Source organism: Osmerus eperlanus, chromosome 18, assembly GCF_963692335.1.
Source record: "Osmerus eperlanus chromosome 18, fOsmEpe2.1, whole genome shotgun sequence".
NCBI classification, from domain to species: domain Eukaryota; kingdom Metazoa; phylum Chordata; class Actinopteri; order Osmeriformes; family Osmeridae; genus Osmerus; species Osmerus eperlanus.
The window spans coordinates 9,942,628-9,964,155 of record NC_085035.1 but is presented as its reverse complement, the minus strand read 5'-3'; the positions used below and the strand labels follow the sequence as shown (position 1 = coordinate 9,964,155).

Below are 21,528 nucleotides of genomic sequence, written 5' to 3'. Positions count from 1 at the left end.
AGATTCAGGAACACCTCATTGAACATGAGAGAGGCTAGAACAGGGGTCGGCAACCCAAAATGTTGAAAGAGCCATATTGGACCAAAAAAATAAACCGCAAAAAATTAAAAGCCTTATATAAGCCTTATAATGAAGGCAACACATGCTAGTGTCTATAGACCAATTATTTGTTTGTAAACATTCGGGATGCGCGCGCAATGTGGCTGCAGAAAACCGGGAAAGGATAGCCTTTATAATGGCTAGAGAAGTACACGGATTATACAACTAGTTCGATTTAAAAAGACCAAAAAGGTCGAGAAGGACAGCCTTTAAGAGAAAAGTCGATTCCCCATTGATCTGTCACATCAGAATTTTGATTTGGGTTACGGAAGACTTGAAATTTGAGTGAGAATGTCGCCCGGCAGACCGCATCTTATGCGGCAACTATGTCTTCACATCACAAAGTTCATAATTTTACAGTTTTACAGTCAATTATACACCTTAAAAGTCAAGCAGGGCAGCTTTAAAGAGATATGGGAATTCTGCTTTTAGCCAGCTGGTCCGATTATTTTTGTGATTTGTGTAAAACTGGCAATCTGAGTGAGACTGCGTCCCCGTTACACTGTTTTGACGTTGTTAGCCTCAGTCAGACTCGGGTCGCTCACTGGCAGTGTGCACAATGTTGTATTTCACTCCATTCCCCACTATAAACGTCAGGGAGGACTGCTTTTTGTAGATACGAGCCTGCTGAAGATAGCCTACATCTCGGATTTCTTTAACCGAGCCTGTTTCATTCATCATTTGCCTGAGAAAGCGACCTTCGTTAGCCAGGCTAGTTTTGTCCGAGCCAGCCTAGTTTTGCCCGTTCACTCCATTCTACAGTAAAAACGTCAGGGAGGACTGCCTTTTGTAGATACGAGCCTGCTGAAGATAGCCTACATCTCGGATTTCTTTAACCGAGCCTGTTTCATTCGTCATTTGCCTGAGAAAGTGACCTCCGTTAGCCAGGCTAGTTTTGCCCTATCACTTGGTCAGGCTATTTATAGGTATCGGCGGTCAAGTGACTTTTGTGCATGGACAAATGAAACGTAAATGTATTTGTCCAAAGGACAAGTGCCTCAAAAAGTTAATGTCAAGCTCTGAAATCCAGTGGCCAGAGATATATGATGACCTTATCAAAATGATAAGTAGGCTACAAATACATAATGAGCATTCATGCAATCGCACTTTTTCTCTCACTCCCAACTGGGTACTCAGCTGCAAATGTAGCATGCCTTCCCTGGAAATGTCTTTCCACGTTACTCTTTTTGTTATTTGACAACTTCTCATTACAAAGCAAACATGCAGGCAATCCTTCCGCATTGGAAGCAAATGATTCGGTCCAAAAACGGTTGAATCCTCTGTTCAACTCAGCTATCTTTCTCTTTTTCCCTTTGGGATCCATGGCCCATATGACACACCCGCCGGTTTGTTTGCAACAGCCACCTGTCTGGCACTACGCCGAGCTGAAAGAAACGTGTGTCGCAGGCTATGACGTAAATCTTCGTTGACAGAAATGTTGAAATAAAATATTTATTATACACATGCACATTTTTCTGTAAAAATGTGTAAATTAAATATTTTTTCAACATTTCTGTTTTAATAATTAATACAAAACATATGTTCACACCATCTTTTTCCATTTTCATATTTTTGAAAAAGCTCCAGGGAGCCACTAGGGCGGCGCTAAAGAGCCGCATGCGGCTTTAGAGCCGCGGGTTGCCGACCCCTGGGCTAGAACAATGTTTCAAGCCAAGTCTTACCGGCCAAAGAACATTGGTGCACATGCTCAGACATCAGCAATAGAGGAGACAGTGACTGCTAATAACACCACAGACCTTACCTGCTACTCAAAGGCAATGGAGCCCCCATCCTTTTCTCAGACCGAGAGTGTCTGTATCCAGTCTCTCATTGGCTTGCTGAACCGAGTGCTGGAGCACAAGGCCCAGACAGCAGCAGTCGCACCGCCGAACAGGAATCCAGTAGCCAGTGTTCAGAGTAGATGTAGAGTCTGTCAGTCTGCTGAACACTCAACTACTGCACACTGTAGACAGGCAAACCTCTGTATGGGCGGTTACAAGCCCGGCCACTGGAAGAGAGAGTGCCAACAGCACTAACACCCAGCCACAGTTAGCGCAAGTACAGCCTAAACATGAGCAAGGTGGAGCAGGTTTAAACTGGATGGCTCACATACGGAGAGGAGATGTGTGAGCGTTAAGCTTCAACCCTTGAAGAAGGTGAAGAATTGCAGGAGATGTATGTCAATGTTTGTAAAGCAATGTCAGATAATTGTACAGTAGTCGTTCAGAATATTCACAAAGTTGAGACGTTCAGTGAGTTATTTCACGCACCAGTGACAGTTAATGGCTGCGCTCAGTTACAAGGGCTCCTTGATACAGGATCAATGGCTTGCACGATAAGTGAAGAGGCGGAGCAGCGACTGCTATCAGATAGCGTCCTGACCCAACAGCAAGAACTCCCGCAGCGCATCATCCTTGTCGGCATGAAGATGATTTTAAGCATCTTTGGTGATCTAAACTTCAGCAGTCTTTTGTGCTATCTAGATGATCTCTTGATCTTTGCCCCCTCTGAACAGCAGGCCCTCAGCAGGTTGGAGGTTTTTTTTCAGAGGCTGCGGGAGCACAACCTGAAGTTGAGTCAGAAAAAGTGCCATCTGTTGCGGAGGTCCTTGAAGTTCCTCGGACACATTGTTGATGGTGAATGTGTTGGTTGCTGTTGACCCGGAAAAAGTTGAGGTCATTGCCAAAGTGTAGAAGAGGGACTTGATGGAAAACGATAGCTGCACTCCTTCAGTCCGCAGAGTGATGTTGTTCCTGGGGATGGTATTTTATTACCAGCACTTCATACCAAATTGCTCCTCCATCGCAAAACCCATGTTCGCCCTCACAGCTGGCCCGAAACTGAGACGAAAGGCCGGAAAGTACAGTCAGAATCCAGGAGTCTACAGAAAGCTCAAACCTGCAGACTGGACCCCTGACTGCGACTCCTCCTTAGCCAGCCTCAAGGAGAAGCTCCTGAACTGTGCGGCCCTCACCCATCCAGACTCCTCTAAGCCCCTGGTTCTGTCCATTGACGCGTCTCTTGATAGCCTTGGGGCAGTTCTGTCCCAGATACCAGAGGGGGAAATGAAGGCACGCCCGATCGCTTTTGCGAGCAAGACTTTCACTGGCTCACAAAAGAGGTATCCTGCCCACCGCCTAGAATTCTTGGCGCTCAAATAGAGTGTTTGTGAAAAATTCAGCCACTGGTTGAAGGGCCACACTTTTACAGTGTGGACCGACAATAATCCTTTAACTTATATAGTGACAAAACCAAAACTTGATGCTTACGAACAAAGGTGGGTGGCAAAGCTTTCCCCATACACATTCAGTATCAAACACATCCCTGGGATAAAGAACATTGTGGCGTATGCCCCAAGTAGGGATCCTTTTGCCAAGTCAGTGAGCCAAAGGTTGATCAGAGAGCCGTATGAAGGTCTGTTGGCCGAAGCAGAGGGAACAAAGGAGGAGAAAGTCCAGGATCTCTTCCACTGCAAGGTCCAGTGTCTCTGGACAGATGATGCAGGCTGCTGCGTGACCATGGACACCACTCACGATATGCTGTCTGATAGTCAAGAACCCTCACATGTGAGATCTGTTTGTGAAGCTCACGTAGAGTGGGATAAGGGAGCAGAGATAAGAGCAACTCAGTTTTTCAAGGCTCTTCCTCAGGCGGTACTCTCAGAACAAGACACAACTCCTGCCCTCTCCATCGGCGAGCTAAGGCACAGCCAGGAAACGGATCCAGTTATCAGGGAGGTTCTGCCACTTGTTCTGAGGGGTGAGCCACCACCTAGGCAGGGAGAAGTAGGTTAACAGCTAGGGCTCAGACGCTGTGCAAGCAGTGGCATCACCTGAAAGTCCAGGACGGAGTCCTATACAGGGTAACTAGAGACCCATTAAGCAAAGAGAAGAGGTATCAGTTTGTGCTGCCTGTTAGCTTGAAGGCCAAGGCTCTCGCTGGTGTGCATGATTTCGCTGGGCATCAAGGGCAAGCTAGAACAGCACACCTTGCACGACAGCGTTTCTTCTGGCCGCAAATGGGAAGAGACATCAAGGAATATGTGAAATGCTGCCAACGCTGTATCCTTGCAAAGACCCCTGAAACAGCTGGCCGAGCCTCCTTGGAGAGCATTCACACTTCAGCACCCATGGAACTGGTGTGCATTGATTTTTGGAGTGCTGAGGATAGTAAACAAAGATCTGTAGATGTGTTGGTCATAACAGACCACTTCACAAAATTGGCCCATGCGTTCCCCTTTGTCAACCAAACTGCAAAGCAAATAGCGAAGAAGTTATGGGATAACGTGTTTTGCATCTATGGTTTTCCAGAGCGAATACATTCCGATCAGGGAGCCAATTTTGAAAGTAAACTCATTGCCGAACTCCTCAGCCTCACAGGGATTACAAAAACACACACAACAGCATATCATCCCATGGGGAATGGACAAACCGAAAGGTTCAATAGGACGCTTGGCAGTATGTTGCGTGCTCTACCACTAGCAGCCAAACAACACTGGGCCCAACAGATACAGACTTTGACCTTTGCTTATAATGCCACCATTCATGAAACGACTGGATATCCTCCATTCTACTTGATGTACGGTCAAGTCCCCAGACTCCCGGTAGATATGATTTTTAAACAAGTCCTGAAGGATCCAGTCGTGGTGAATTATAAGACCTATGCAGAGAAGTTGATGGCGAACCTCCATGTGGCTGCCGACATAGCTCAGCAGCATGCGAGGAAAGAACAGCAACATCAAGCTGATGGATACAACAAGAGAGTCCGTGGAACCCAGCTGAACGTTGGCGACCGAGTTTTGCTTGCCAATAAAGCGGAGAGGGGGAAAAGGAAGCTAGCGGACAAGTGGGAGCCCACCATGTATACCCTCATAGACCGGAACCCTCAGACTCACGTTTACAAAGTCATGGATGAGAGTGGAGAAAACAAAGTCTTCCATCGGAACCTGATGTTGGACATGAGCTTCTTACCTGTCCTAGAACAAAGCAGTGAGGAGCTGAATGAAGATGCCTGAGATGTGGCCAGTGAGTTCCAGCCTCCCTCTGTTGATGCCTTGAGTGGCCTGGCAGTAGACGCTTCTGAGGACCGTACCTACTCGTGGTTAAGCACGTCATCTGATGCTGTGTGTGAGTCTACGGGAGATGCTGATGAGTGCGAGGTGGAGGATGAGATACCCCATTCTCTGTCCAGAGACTCTGTTCCACTGACACCCACGAGAACCCAGTTTGATGAGGTCAGAGGTTAAGGGGAAAACGTATACTCACCTGTGAGTGCCTCCTGACTCAAACTTGACTGACACTGACTCCCCAACTGAGGCTCTTGATTTAGGCGAGGCAGTGCCCCCTAATGTCAACTCACCTGTTACAATAACTGATAGTCAGATACCCACACAAGCACTAGGGCCTGTGAGACAGGTAGTCAGGACACGTACTGGCAGGGTTGTTAAAGGCAGTCAATCGCCTGATAGGGAACATGGTGCAAAAACCACTGACCGAGGGTTTTGTTGAAGGGGTCAATAGAAGATCACTGTCTTTACTCAACTTATTTTAGATAGAAAAATAATAGAGACTTAGGCGCTGTGGTGTACTTTGTTTTAATGCATGCAGTATGACATGAGTCATGAGATCAATATATGGTGTAAAAGGCATCATTCACACTGGTAGAGGCAGTAGCCTGATCAACTGCTGTTTTCTTTTAACTTACATTGTAAGTAGCTTTATATGCTGTGTATGGGAAATAAAGTTCCCAGGGTTAAACACTGAAAATGAATGGGGTTTAACATTGGAAAATACAATGTTTGGAACTATAGACAAGTTTTTGAGCCGTTTCCGCTCTACTTCCTAAACTCCTCCCTTCGATGCAATCCACTTCCGTTCTGGCGGGCTGGGTTTGTTTTGCTAGCTAGCTCCGTTGTGCCGACAAAGCACTGATATCGCAGTAACAAAGAGGATATACAATTTACAACATGAAGAAAAGTGGTTCGGGAACGACGTGTGCGGTAGTTGGTTGCAAACACTCGAGAAAGCACCTGAACGAGTGGTTAGAGTGCTACGACCACCAGTTTTAAAACCTAGAATCGCCTCTAGCCTGTTACAGTTATACTACAGTAGTATGCTTATTGTTTGTAGGCTATTCACATTTTGTTGGTGTTCCTTTGTCCTATTGTTGCAGTTGATTTAATAATTATACATTGATATGTGGATATAATAATTCAAACCTTTCAAAGTGCCAATACACACATCTGTAAAAGCCCGGCATGAGGTGTGTAGCCAACCGGTGCTTGTTTAAAGCAGTCATAACCGGGTTCATAGGAAGAATAGATAGCGTCACTGTGTCCAATCCCGACCGGTTTTTAGCTAACATTCTGAGAAAATGCCACTTCAAATATTGATAAAAATAATCGTATCACGTTTTCAGCTGATTTACTGATTTCACGTTAAGCTTTAACTTCTTACCTTTCGAGCTAAATATTGTTTAAAAATGTAGAGTTAGCTTAGCCTTTACTAGAGCCGGTCAAAAGACGCTGGCGCCGGTAAATTAGCAGTGCGCTACCCTTGTCCAAACCCGACCGCACTTCTAAACACTGGCCGCTGCTGTTTTTCTGGGGATATTAACTTGATCCAGGGTCACCAAACTGACCATCAATGCTGTCAACATATCCGGGGACGTAGTTATGTCGTCCACAATAAGATATCACGCTTCAACATCTCCAAACTATGCGATAAAATCACAATTTGACTGTATACCACCACCTGCTGGATGTTTTGTTGAACTCTTCTCAAAGTTTGCTAGCCCCCATCCCTTCCTCCCCTCGACTACAGATCACGTCACACATGATCGTGTATTTTCATTGGCAAGACAAAGTAGTGTTAAGCTAGCATTGAAATACACTCATATGCTAACCCATAGTAGCAGTACGATGACAACAAAGACACACTTGTCAGAGTAAAGATCGTCGCCCAAGCGTCGCCCGAGTGTCGCCGAGTGGTCTTTCGGCCAAAGTAACTGTCCTATATTATTTAGACATGTAAACGTCCATATATGTTCATGAAATTTTACACGTAGATTGTTTGGTATGCCTAAAATAATACTACTTACACTTTGCTGGCGATAGCAAAAGAAAATGCTGGCAAAAAGACCGGAAACTGAGTGTCCAAACCCCGTTCGGGTTTGGACAATAGTAGTTTACAGCGGTCGGGATTGGACACAGTGACGTTAGATAAGTAGGCACTTCCGGCAGTGACAAGCCACATAAATAAGGATAACAGTGTACTGCCTGTCTTGTCCTTCTGAAGTTGTTAAATTGAATAGGCTGAACATCAACATGTAACATCAATAGCCTAGAAATTCCAAACGAATTAGCTTTCAATGTTATGTATACCTAGGCTACTTGGACCGTGTCCTGGCAATAAATAAAGAACATTATGCTACATGTTTTGCCAGGATAACTAGCAAGACCATTGAATGTTCATGATGTTCCTGTGTGTTTATTCCTTTGACTGGGTACAACAACGCGATCAGTCAACCGACTATAAATGTTTTTAATGTCGGGCTACGAATTTATAGAACTTCTGTCTGATACGTGTGGCATCCTTTAGCCAAATAATTAGCCTACATTTTGCTGAGAGATTGAAGAGCTAGACAACAAATGTTCTAGTAATGAATCACCGACTAAAGTCATCTTCTGACATTGCCTTTGCTCCATGTTAAAAGCTACAAAATGATGGACTGGCAAAAGATTTATAACTATAAATCTACTCTAGAGATTTAATGATTGACTTTTTGGCACGCTACTCTTGTAAGGTATACGCTAACACTGAGTGAATAATAAACGATACAATCGAATTATACTACTCTCCTGTATATTATTGTTAAATGTACAGTATTTCTAACGTTAACGAGCCTTTGCTAGCTCTGGAACACAACTACGGAATTGTCAGATCGGACTTATCTTGAATGGAGACTATGCCGTAGTTGCGGTCGAAGCTATGCTAGCTACCTGCAAACTTGTAAAATGATTTGTTAATTGTGTGTATGTTTGCACAAACACTTTCTGCTCATGCTTTCAGCAACAGGCAGGAGCATCGATAGCAAATATAATGGTAAAACTGTGTCCACACCAATGTTCAAACCAAACCTACGCCCTTGCTGCTCACTAACAGTTATGGAATGCTTAAGAGCTTAAGGAAGAGACTGTAACAGTGTGTTAACACTGCGTCCCATAACCCAATAATACTCCCCAAACATATTAGTTGAGGAAAATTCCCAACACTGTCTAAATTGATGGCGGCTGCTTAAAGTTGATGTATTATTAACAAAGTTTCTTGAGGAACAAGCTACCTGTTTGAAATACTGATGTTTCCCTTCAAATCTCATGGACCATAAAGGACCATAGGACAATATTAGATGAGAAATAATGGATCAAGTATTAAGTACATGTTATCACATTTCCAAGCTCTTTTTCCATACCACACAAAAACTCAAACTAATTGCTCAAGAAGAGGAAGAGACTTTTTTTTTACAACCAGTATTTCTGAAGTACATCACAAAAGGGTACATAGCTTGGTTACAGTAGTAGTTCCAACCTTACGACCACTTGGGTCTCTCAATGAATAGTTTACAGGTTCAGTCATTTCAAGGTTGGATTTGGAGTAGTTTTTCAACATATACGGAGACCTAACAAGTTTTGATGCCTCTGGAAAAAAAATTCAGAGCACTGCAGAACTTCATAAAGTTCAGGACAAGATTCCACATTGAAGCCATTTTTTTCAAGATGATATTTTAGAAATGCATAGTTTGCTTTAAAGAAGTCGAACAAAATATTTACGTCATCCAGTATTTCTTTTTAAACAGTCTGAGGAAGGTGTTTTTTCCCCCTTGATTTCAGAATATAGCCGAAAAGATTCTCTCTAAACTGCACTAACAGCTCATTCATATCAGGAGGTTCAGGAGGATTGACAGCATCACTGGGCCCCTGCTCATCCTCCCCCACTACTGTTTCCTGGATATCATAAGCAGTGGCTCGTCTGGCTATAATATCTTTATGCTTCCTGCAAATATGTTGTCGGAAGGACTCATATTTAGAAAATGTCGATTAACAGTTGTTAAGGCCACACGTTATGGCAAAATGTGGCTCATGTGCGTGGACAAGTCCAATGTGCTGGATTAACTTCACCAGCATGAAGGCTCTTCGAGAGCATTTAGGACAGCTGAATGGTGTAGCATTGCTGTTGTTGATTAAGCTAAAAGGTTGATTACCCTGGTCACACTAACAGGTAGAGGCTTGTCACCAACATTTTTTGAACATATCGCTGAATGAAAATCAGGGTGTTTTGGAGGCGAGATGGATATACCACATTGTAGAAAAAGTAAGCACAAAAAGAAATAACACCTTCATCCAAACCAAGCGCCCTTCGAGTGAGCACAGTCCTCCAGTCAGTGACATCGTGAAGTTGTACAGTATGATATGGCGACGGTGGCTGATCCTGCAAGAGATATCAGATCATAAAGTAGTATTCACTTAGTCTCTGGTAAGTAAAGACCTTAACCATCATTTAAATAGCCTATCAAAAGACTTAACATTTTTTGGGGGGACCAGTGACATCAGAAATCTTTACATTTACATTTATGCATTCAGCAGACACTTTAATCCAAAGCGACTTCCAAGAAAGAGTTTTACAAAAGTGCATAGGTCACTGATCATAACAACGGGATAGCCCCAAACATTGCGGGTAGCCAAACATGAAGCATACATTGTGAAAACCAAATAAGTCCCAAAGGGAAGAATAATAAGAGCATGTAGTTAGACAAGTTACAATTAAACAGCAAGAACCACAAAAGTGCAAGAGTGTACCTGTGGAAAAAAAAAGAAAAAGCAAGCAACAAATAATATATTTCACAGCGAGTACAATAATTTTAAGACAGTTACAACAAACCAACAAGTCTCTCAATAAGAGACATTGTGATCCTGGAGGAGACTAACATCAGGTCCAGCCAATCATTCCTAAGTGCCGTTGTACTTTCTTGTATCTTTCTTACTGTGCATGCATTTTTTAGCCATATGTTGTTGCATATAATTCTCCCATTCTCCGCGTGAAGTAATGTAAACATTACTGCTCTGGATAAGAGCGTCTGCTAAATGACTAAATGTAAACCAAAAAAAGTATACGCAAATTACACACCTCCCCAAGTATGACGAGAATGTCATTTTTCTCTCTGAACAGGATCGGCAACTGCAGGATTGCAGTTCTGAAATCAATCCCTGAAAAATAAGTAAAATAAGTATTACGTGAATGCACAGTGTATTTTGATTGGTTAGGCTTTATCTTGTCTGAAGAAAAATAGAAAATAAATTAAGCTTTAATGGCTCCACAACACTAGGGGTGACCATGGCTGATCAGTGAGTCACTTACCAGTGACATCTTCGGTGAGGGCAACCTCTCTTTCCTCCAAAGCCAGATCTGCACAGGGAGATTTCCTTTGAGTCAATCTAAGCACTGTGGGTACTAGGATCTTAAAGCCATCTTCGAATCTTTGGCAGATAATTATTTCATCATGAAACCGGCCCATTTCCTGAAATAGCTGCAACAAAGCACAAACAACAAACAGGAAACATGTCACAACAATATCATTACATTTCAAAGAGAGCTATTAGTAATTTAATAAGAACTCCAACACAAATTTAGGGAAGTAAAACATTTAGACAAACCCCGCATGGACTCTTAAGGAATGGATTTTGTTAATGGCTTCTTCGACAAGCTTGTCCACAAGCATGTTGTGCTAGCTAACTATTTAACCCTTGTTAAACCCTTGTTTAACCCTCATTCTGACCCATCAGTCGTTGTGACCCACCGTCGTATTGCGACAACTTTACCGCATACAAAAACAAATTGAAGCATTTTCTTTTAACCGTTGGGGTGTCTCAGACCCCCCACATTGCGAAGGTTAAAAGAAAATTATTTGTTTTTGTATTGGGTAAAATTGGGTAAACACAACGATGGTTCGTTATGAACCTTTGGGTCACGTGACCCGAAGGCAGCACAAGGGTTAAAAGAAATCGCTCTTCACAGACATTGGTTCATACAACTGTCACATGGCTCTCCTTTCACTGGCTCCCTTGCATAGACCTTGTGCGCATGCGTGTTTTAGTGTGTGAGTGCATGTGTGCGCTCCCTGACCCCTCTAAGCTTGACCATATAATTAAACATCTTTTATGGCCTCTCCAGTAAGAGAGTGGTCAGCCCAGGTCACCTTGTTTACATAAGCCTAGTGTTACCCAGAGTTCACATTTGGGGGTTGGCCTCTCTTTGCACACAAAGAATGCTGAACACCCCAATTAGTGATGTGATTGGCACTAAGAAGAGAGCGCACAGAGGAGAGAGAGAGACTAAAGGATCCCAGTCCTAACCTGGGGGGTGTTCCATCAACGTCGCTAACGCAAGTCTCGCTAACGCAAGTCTCGCTAACACGAATAAGTCTCACTTGGGTAAATGTCAAGTTAGACCTAAGCCTCAAGCCATTCCACTAACGTTCCGTTCCACTAACAGGCAACGCTAATTCAAGCTAGACCTCAATAAGCTTAGACTGTGCAGCCCAGATCAGGCGATTTATGTTGCAAAAAGCAAAGCGTAAACCAGCAGAGGGGTGTTATTTTCAGCAGCGTAAAAGGATATTTTGAGTTTGAGTTTTTTTGTCTCCAAAAGGGCAATGTTGCCACAATTAACACGGCAAGGGAGACAACTTGTCAAACCCTTACGATCGTTAGAATGCGTAAATTGTAGGTCTACCAAATCTACTTAACATAACTATATGCAGTTAGGCCTACTGATAATTAGTGTAATTTGATGAGCTACTGACATTAGCCTATGGCCAATATTCTCAACAGGACATTGGGCCTCATTCACCAAATGTTCTTAACCCTTGTGTTATCTTCGGGTCATTCTGACCCATCAGTCATTGTGACCCACCGTCGTATTGCGACAGATTTACCGCATACAAAGACAAAGTGAAGCATTTTATTTTAACCGTTGGGCTGTCTCAGACCCCCCACATTGCAAAGGTTAAAAGAAAATTATTTTAATTTGTTTTTGTATTGGGTAAAATTGGGTAAACACAACGATGGTTCGTTATGAACCTTTGGGTCATGTGACCCGAAGGCAGCACGAGGGTTAAGAACAAATTTGCTCTTAAACCCCACTTACGCATGTTTCACGAATATTCTGCTATTCACCAATGTTTTCTTATTTGGGATTTGTTCTTAGGTAAGAACAGAATGTACGCACACCCAAGAGCACTCTTACGCACAATTGAGAGCTGACATGTTTGCGCAAAATGTTATACCGTTTTCGTCCGTTCTAATTTAAAATTGAATATGTTGTCTCCTTTATAATCTTGCAACTAATATTTTTTATTATTTTACACAGAATTAAATGTTTGTTTGTTTTAATAAATACACACAACACTTACACTTCTGCTCATTTGTAAAGCACTTTGAATTGCCATGGTGTATGAATTGTGCTGGGCCTATTTAACCCTCGTGCTGCCTTCGGGTCACATGACCCAAAGGTTCATAACGAACCATCGTTGTGTTTACCCAATTTTACCCAATACAAAAACAAATAAAAATAATTTTCTTTTAACCATCGCAATGTGGGGGGTCTGAGACAGCCCAACGGTTAAAAGAAAATGATTCACTTTGTTTTGGTATGCGGTAAAGTTGTCGCAATACGACGGTGGGTCACAATGACTGATGGGTCAGAATGACCCGAAGATAACACAAGGGTTAAATTAACTAGCCTTGCTTTGCCTTCAATTCACATCAACTCATGGAGACCGGTTTCCGGTTGGCGACCAGGTCCAGCGTTGGCAGACCGACAACCAGGCAGGTGCTGACAGCTCAAACCCCCCACACCACAGGGGATGTGTGGAGGGGGGACAGAGAGGGGAGAGCAGGGATTAGAGAATGCCAGGAGCAGCTAACAGTTACAGTCATATTTAGAATGAGATCCCCACCGGTCAAGTGTGGACTAGTGCAGCAATTTAGCAGAGCAAAAAAGGGTATTTGATGCAGCCCTAGACACTAAGACAGCGCCAGCCCCCCTCGGTTGGAACATGAACTCTGTTCCAGGGGAGAGAACTCCAAAATAAGTTATATTTATATAATAAGGGTGAGAAAGCCCCGTCCCCCGTTGTCACCAACTAGTAACGGAAACTATAACAATAGCAATATACAGTAACAGGTTTACTTTATTTGTAAAATCTAGATGTTACATGTAAAAGTTACATGTGATACACACAGACAAACACACACCCCAGGTTTACATAAAAAGTACATACACACACTTACATTTAACAGTCATAGAATTGACTAAACAAGAACGTTTTTAACCTAATTTTGAATGTCGAAACTGTATCAGCCTCCTTAATTGAGACAGGTAATTTGTTACAGAGAAAAGGTGCTCTATATGAGAACACCCTGCCTCCAGCAGTTTTTTTCTTAATTTTGGGAACCACCAGATAGCCGGCATCTTGAGATCTAAGTGTCCTTGCGGGGCGATAGGGTGCAAGGAGACCAGAGAGGTAAGGTGGTGCCAATCCATGCAGAGATTTGTAGGTTAGTAATAGAACTTTGAAATCAGCTCTGGCTTGGACAGGGAGCCAGTGTAGAGAGACAAGAGTAGATGTTATGTGATCGAACTTTCTGGTTCTAGTCAATAGTCTAGCAGCAGCATCTTGCACCCGCTGTAAATTTTTTAAGTAGGTAATTGGGAGGCCAGAGAACAACACATTGCAGTAGTCCAGTCGGGATGTAACAAATGCATGTATTAGTTTTTCAGCATCATCCTTTGAGAGGAATCTTCGTATTTTGGCTATGTTACGTAGATAGAAAAATGCAGTTCTGGTAATTTGCTTAATATGGTACTCAAACGAAAGGTCTGGGTCCATTGTAACTCCTAGATTTTTTACCAGCTGGCTTTCAGAGACTTTGACGCCATCTAAGTCTAAGGTCAGATTGGATAAATTATTTCTGTATTTTTTTAGGACCAAAAATTTGAATCTCTGTTTTATCCAAATTGAGAAGAAGGAAATTTGCTGTCATCCAAGTTCTTAACCCAGAAACACATTTTTCCATAGCGTGTGGTAATTCTCCAGGCTTTAAAGACATATACAGCTGAGTATCATCTGCATAACAGTGAAAAATTTCCCCAGAGCTTCTAATTATGTTTCTTAAAGGCAGCATATAAAGCGAGAATAACAGAGGGCCTAGAACTGAACCCTGTGGTACTCCATATTTTACAGTGGAACTCCTGGATGAGCAGCCATCATAGTGGAGAAATTGTGATCTGTCAGATAGATACGATCTAAACCACTGAAGTGAAGTACCAGAAATCACAACATAGTTCTCCATACGTTCCAGGAGAATCTCATGATCCACAGTGTCAAAAGCTGCACTTAGGTCTAGGAGAACCAGGACAGAGATAGAGCCCGCGTCAGATGCTAATAGTAGATCATTGACTACCTTGGCTAATGCAGTTTCAGTACTGTGGAGTTGAGGTGGAGTACAGGATGATGTAGAAATTCTGGATGCTGTTTTTTCGTTCTCCAACACACAGGAGAAAGGGCTGAGCAGGGCCAGTTTCCTTCAGGAAGGTCTCCATGCTTCTCCCCACCTAAGAGAGAGGGAGAGAATGAATTCCATGGAATAAAATGTCGGGATTTGGTGCGGAATGCCAGCACTGTTTCCTAGAATTAGGATACATTCTTCAAGCAAAATTATTAATTAATTATTATTAATTCATTTCATGAGCAATTAATTTCAAATTAGGACAAAGCTGAACTTGTTAGAAAGAAGAAATGTTTCAAAAGAAGAAATCTGCTACACCCCATGTCACAAAATGACTATCAGCCCTTGAGAACCCAATACTACTAAAATACTTTAAACACAATTCTGAGAACAGACCTTAAGGAACTTCACCAGGCGGACAGCAGCATCTGTTGCGCTGATCTTTGCAGACTTCTTGCCCTTGGATGTTGGCGGCAACAGGTGAAGCAACAAGCAGATGGCGGCAACCTCACAGTCCCATACTACAGAAAAAAAAAAACACCATTGCAGTTACCTGAATTACTTTACCAATGTCTTCTCAATGTTCACTTACAGAGACTCTGAATTGGCTCTAGATAGCTTTGTTGACTGTTAATGTTAAATGAAAGGAAACCAAAGGCTGCCTGAAAAAAATCAATTGTAAATCAGCAATCTTACAGAACAGCAGCTTGAATTTGTGACAATATTAATTTAAAGTCAGAACATTGAACGTTTTAGAATACTTTTTCTTTCAAAAATGAGTGCAGGAAATTCAATTTATTGTAATATACATTGGCTAAAAGCAATTGGGTTGAAATTAAGGCACTTGGGGTATTATCTTTACATTTTGGTATAGGTATATTTAAGCACTATATGTATTATAATAACTATCAATATGAGGACAACCTGGGCTACAAGTATTATTTGTGCTGCAGTGATGTAATTTTAATGTAAAAAATAGTGATTGCACAATAAAGACAAAAAAGAAAACAAACTGGATCACAGATATTTGTTGATATGACACAAACAGCCATGTTCAACAACCTTTTTTGTTGCCTTAAACACTTGAGTGAAAGCCAGCAGATAAAAAAAAAAAAAAAAAATCAGGCTCTAAATTATATTTGATGCATGGAATACAGGCATGTGTAGTCTTAAGTCTCTTATTTACACTTACCACCATCATCAGATTCCTGTTGGGCAGACAAAAGGAGGTCATCCACGTGCACACTTTGAGGAAGATTTTTGCACTCCGCAATGATCCTCGGTTTGAAGAATGTTGGCCATTTAGCGAGGAATTTACCAGTCACTTCATCACCAAAGAGCATATTGAAGTCTTGGTCGATCTTAAACACAAAATATGACAGGAAAAAATACATTAGAGAGCAAACAAATAAAGACAGAACAAAGCTGTCAACAAGTCATAATTTCTTACCAAGCCTGGTGTGTCCAGGAATCTCGGAAAAAGGTCTAGGACAGTGGAAGCTGTTGCTGGGTCTTGAACAACCTTTTGTCTTTTCTGAAATGTTGCCCTCATTTTGTCTTGGACGAGGGTTGTGTCACTTGAGTGCCTCATCACTGATATAGCTTCATTGCATTCGTCACCTGACAACTGCCTCACAGGTGAATGCATGCTGCGATGAGTCTTAGGGCCATCCTGAAAGCTGGACCTGGATTTCTTGATCTCTTGAGCAGAGTTGCGCTGCACAGTCTTCAGCCTCCATGCCAGGTAACCAGAACCACTCTGGTGATCATAGAAATGCTCCTGTAGATTACATAGCAAAAAAATAATCCATTACCTGGTTTAGAACAAGGAATGATCCTGAACAGAGCTGTCATGCGTGTAATTCAATGCACTGAAACACTGCAGCATGGATGTATATTTATATCAATACTTACATAACCATTCTTTGAATCCGGGTCCTTCAAATTTGGGAACAAGGTTGTAATGCCAAGTGCATACGTACTGCGGATATTTACTGGAGGGATCCTCCTGCAAAAAGATAGATGAATTACTAAAGTGATACTTCACCCATAAATCAAGTGACTGAAAAAAGGTTTAATTGCAGGCTGTGATAGATTTTTTTTTTGTTTAAAAAAAAAAGGAGACTTTTCAGGTAATAGTTTATTTTGAAATATAAAAAAAACAATAAGGGAAAACAGTGTAAAACATGTAAGGGACATATTGAAACTATGGCTGCATATCTAAGACTTGGATTATGCAGCACAAAGGCTGAGAATTTGCTGTGTACATTTTGCTTTTGTTGTGCTGTTGTCAATATTATTCATTATTACTGTAATCATGATAGAACAATATATATTTGAATTGAACACAGAAATAATTGTTAAATATTATATTATGAACATTGGTCAAATCAATATGTGTTTATAAGTGTGCAATACTTACCCATGGCTCTCTACCATGTCAGCCACAAGCATGTTGATCATCCTTCTTCTTGTACCATCCGACAGACTCTTTGTTTTCTCGTATTCTTTGATTATTTGGTCACCGTCCGGCTTTGAATGCAGGGCTGCATTGACAATCTGAAACAACAATTGCCTAGCATTCAGACATTTAAAGTAGACGGCAAAAACATATTTGAATGGGGTTAGACCAATACATTTCCTCTCTGGAGTGTTGCCCCTTTCGCATGTTTTTTTTCTTCTTTTTTTAAACCAATAATAATTTATTATCTGCAGCTTGAGACCTTAGTTTAAAGATTACTTACATCGCGAGCACTGCTGCTGTCAGGGGGTCCTTCAATCAGCCGTTTTCTTCGAGCTTTGGTGGATTCTAGTATAATTGTTGAGTCTGAGCTTGGAGATGACCCATGGGATGCACGTGATGGTGACCAATCAGTTAAGGATGAGCCCTCTGAAGAATCTCCAAAACTGTTGTCTACACACACACACGCACACACACAAAATCATATTTTTTGTATAGAACTAACTTTGGATATAAATTATTACATTTAAAATAGTTAAGAGAAATACTAAGTTGCATTTTCTTACCATTGCAATCTTCAGTGAAGGCCTTGAAGGACACCTGAGATGACTTCAGAAGCTCATCAAAGATGTCAGAATCCACTTCAACTCCTGCAGAATCCTTGAGCATCAAAGCAGTAAAACCTGACAAATTGAATTTTGCCAGCACTAAAACAAAAGACAATTTGGATTATAGCATAACTTCCAAGTAAGTTACACAAAACAGAAGACATGGATAAAGTTTGACACTTTAGTTACCTCCTTGTAAAAATTCAGAGAAATTGAAGACCTCCTCCACCTTTGGTACCCTGACCCATTTGCTCACCCCCTTATATTCGACAGGAACCAGCATGTCTTCACCTTCAAAGGAAAGAATGGCATTTATATATAAATAAATAAAACACATTCTAAAAGGTATAAAACAACATGCACATGATTAAACAAGACAACATAGTTGGTTTTAAAAGGGGGGACTGAGGTTAAGAATGAAGAACATGATTATTCCTCCTCTCCTCTTATCTGTCCTCCTGTGCTGCTGATGTGAGCCTGTCTGTGCTGCTGCTAAAGGGAGGGGGGCTGATATCAGATCAACAGCGCTATACAGGCAAACTAAGCTAAACAGAAGGGACATACAGACAGCTTTCTGTTAAGCTTGTTTGTAAGAGTTAGCTAACAAGCTGTTAGCTGCTGCTGAGATAGCGAGCTACAGAGCATATTAAAAAATATCTGTGCTCGCAAGGGTTTTATTCCGGCATTGAGATAACTACCGGAGTTTGTTGCGGCTATGACTAAACATAAATATATCTACATTTACTACTCCCTCAACAAGATACTAGGCATTATTAACTTCTCCTTATGAATGATAGCGAAAACTCACCTCTCTCCTCTCCTTCCTCGACTGTTCCCGCCCTGTCCAGCTCTCCTCAGTTTACTCGTCAGCAAAGTGAAACTTATCTTTTCGATGTTTGCTAGTAAAAAGAAATACAAGCACATTAATAAAAAATAGTCGCAGATATTACTGATATTATACTATCTCGACAGCCGTTGTCTAAAATTAGCTACCATCTTTACCAAGTGTAAGCTAGCAATTGCCAGTTCGACAAAAATCTATTTAGAATGGGATTAGAAAGTAACAGACAGCATACATCCATACAAAAGCAAAGTAACTACGATTTTTCGAATTATTTAAGCCTTTATCAACTGCACAACATTAACATTAACCGAGTTTGACTTACCGCAGCGGTTAGAAAGATGGCTACCGAAAGTTCTGGATCAGCTCTGGATGGCGCTTCTTTGCCGGAAATGCGAGGGTGTGGTCAATTTAACACTCACGGTGTAGAATCCCCCCCCAACGACCAAAATCTACACCAACACTTTCATCAAAAAACTCTCTTAGTGTACATTTTTATCTATTAAGTGTTAAAATAACACTGCACCCTGTTGATTAACACCAACACTGAAAAAGTAACACCGGCAGTTTTGCTGTGTAGCATTACTCCTCTTTAAGGTTGTTGGTGGTTTCATGCAAATTATTTCAAATGTTTTAAAGGTGTTCGCAGAATGTAGGCTGAGGTTGAAGCTAGAGGTTGAAGAACAGACATTTAAAATTGCTCAGCATGTCTAAGAATATATCATTATTATATTGCTCGTGCATATTTAATCCAAATCCAATTATTACTATTCTGGCTGACAGTGTATGGACAGCTGCCCCATATTTCCAGATTTTCAATTAGCATAGTCTGCCTCCACAGATCCAGAGGGGGCTTGGACAGTGGCAGACTGTGGCTGTACGTAGGGCAGGGGCGGAAAAATTTAAAGGGCTGCTATTGCATGACATGGGTTCTCACCAGTGTAACAATGGGAATGGGACGACACCCCAAGTGTCGTCACAGCCTCACTTTGGGAAAGCATGCCCTATTGGGCACATTGTAGGGGAGACTGTTGGGCACAGCATCTAATCGTCTTCTTTGGAAAGGGCACCATTTGGGACACTGTCATGTAGGGGCAGCATAAAGGCCACTTCATAACAGCACCCTTTTCCATTGGAAGTAAGGGCACGGGAACAGTCAAATATAGACCATTGTAAGGGCACCTTATAGGGTACTGCATCACATTTTCTCTACTATAAAGGAACTCATTAAGACATATTTAGAAATATATAGAGGGCAAACTATCATTTATTGCGTTAAGGGGCACCCTGGGCACTCAAGCATATTTCACAATGTGAATGGCAGACAGTAAAGCACTCAATTTTTGCCACTCTAGACAGCATTTTAGAAATGCGTTTTCAACCCTGGGGGCACCAGGAAGTCACCCCCTGAGTCTTCCAGTGGGCCTGGATACACCCATGGGGACAGTATATTGCACCTATAATATTGGGGAAGCCAGAAAGAGAGGATGAAGTAATATAGAGGCTTGTCAACATATAGGTTACTTTAAACAATGAAAATGCTTTATACAATTGAATAAAAAGTCTCCTTGATTCTTTGTGTTTCAAGATGACCTGGAGTACTGCTTTGGAGCAAGGTATACCCTTCATATTTCCTGGCATAGTTGCCTTTGCTAAACCTTTTTAAGTCACCAACCCTGTTCAAGAATGTCCCACGTGCAAAAGACACAGAGATGCAGACAGACTGAACAGTGGTCAAGGCTTGGCTACAGTGAGATTGCTTCCTTGTGTGTGATTCCAGCAGACTACATAGTCTAGGCCTACCTACATAGACTGCAGTCTACTACCCTCATTTTTACTATTATAGTCTACTATTTTCTACGAAGGATGGTAGGCTGCTCTTATGTATCTGACACGGATCAGGCTAGTTCCGAAGTATAAGTTACCATGGTTACGTAGCTAGAACTAGAATAAGCCACCTTAATGGAACGGAACTCTCGCTAAAGTAAGTGAGACTTGGCGAAATAAGTCTCGCTTATCCTTAATTGACGTTGATGGAACACCCCCCTGGTGCACAGGCTACACACTTATTTAGTTCAATAAAGGCCATGCATATGTATTGGAATGGATATTGAGGTTTTGGAAATTGTCCTCGCGTTGGTCTCTCATTCCCTTGGGTGTTGTGTCTTGCACAGATATGGCAGGCTAAAAAGTAATTTATGAACCCATAGGCTGTAAATACTTTTGTTATAATTCGTACCATCCCCCCTGTTGAGACATGATTTAATCCATGGCCCAATACAGCCGCACAACGAAACAGATGTTTTGGTAATATAAATTTGCCGTCTTGTCACACTTGTTACAGTTACTAGTTACTTATTTCAGAAGTAACTGCATTACTTTACTAGTTACTGCATAGAAAAGTAATTAGTTACAAGGGAAAGTAACGTTTGCGTTACTTTTCATTCCCTGCTTCTATTATCAAATTAACGCACACAGATAGTTATAATAGTTTAGTGTTGCAGTGGCACAGTGTGGGACAAGACAACTGTAAAATGTTATATCATTGTATGTTGCTAATTAGTTGCCTGAAGGCAATGGACACAACTTTTGACATAGGTCATGTCTTTACAACATACCTGGCAATCAGTCTGGGCTGCGTTTCCTGATAACGATGGATCGTAGCTGTTACGAGGGTTCTTTACGATCAAAGTAACGATCCATCGTTATTTCTTACGTGCGTTTCCCGAACATGCTCGTAAGGAGAATCTTCGTACGTGTCTCTTAAGTTGCACTTAACAAGACGCTGTCCATTGTACTAAAATGTGATTCTTCTGACGCAACTTTAAGACTTTAAAATGAAAACGTCAACCAAAATAATTGACAAATTACGGTACACCAAAAATATTTTCTGTCGCTACAGAAAACTTTACATTTATTATAAGCTACTTATATTAGTACTTTTCAATGTAAGCTA

At 41.7% G+C, this 21,528-nt stretch overlaps 1 protein-coding gene across 1 annotated transcript; it reads right to left on the bottom strand.

The window, feature by feature from the left end:
- Nucleotides 1-14,633: 14,633 nt before the first annotated feature.
- Nucleotides 14,634-19,013, bottom strand: LOC134039032 (uncharacterized). The gene is made up of 11 exons (XM_062484780.1): nucleotides 18,922-19,013; nucleotides 18,540-18,630; nucleotides 17,921-18,022; nucleotides 17,690-17,830; nucleotides 17,407-17,576; nucleotides 17,085-17,221; nucleotides 16,577-16,670; nucleotides 16,113-16,442; nucleotides 15,855-16,023; nucleotides 15,059-15,183; nucleotides 14,634-14,768 (listed from the first exon to the last, which is right to left on the bottom strand). The coding sequence occupies exons 3-11, from the start codon at nucleotides 18,012-18,014 to the stop codon at nucleotides 14,634-14,636; spliced, it is 1,395 nt and encodes a 464-aa protein (XP_062340764.1). The 5' UTR covers nucleotides 18,015-18,022; nucleotides 18,540-18,630; nucleotides 18,922-19,013.
- Nucleotides 19,014-21,528: the final 2,515 nt, after the last annotated feature.

Excerpts from the sequence above, each read along its gene's own strand:
- LOC134039032 (XM_062484780.1), bottom strand. The coding sequence starts at position 18,014 with ATGCTGGTTCCTGTCGAATATAAGGGGGTGAGCAAATGGGTCAGGGTA. Across the intron at positions 17,577-17,689 it reads CTTCACTGAAGATTGCAATG|ACAACAGTTTTGGAGATTCT; the intron begins GTAAGAAAATGC and ends GTGTGTGTGTAG. Across the intron at positions 16,671-17,084 it reads GACATGGTAGAGAGCCATGG|GAGGATCCCTCCAGTAAATA; the intron begins GTAAGTATTGCA and ends ATCTTTTTGCAG.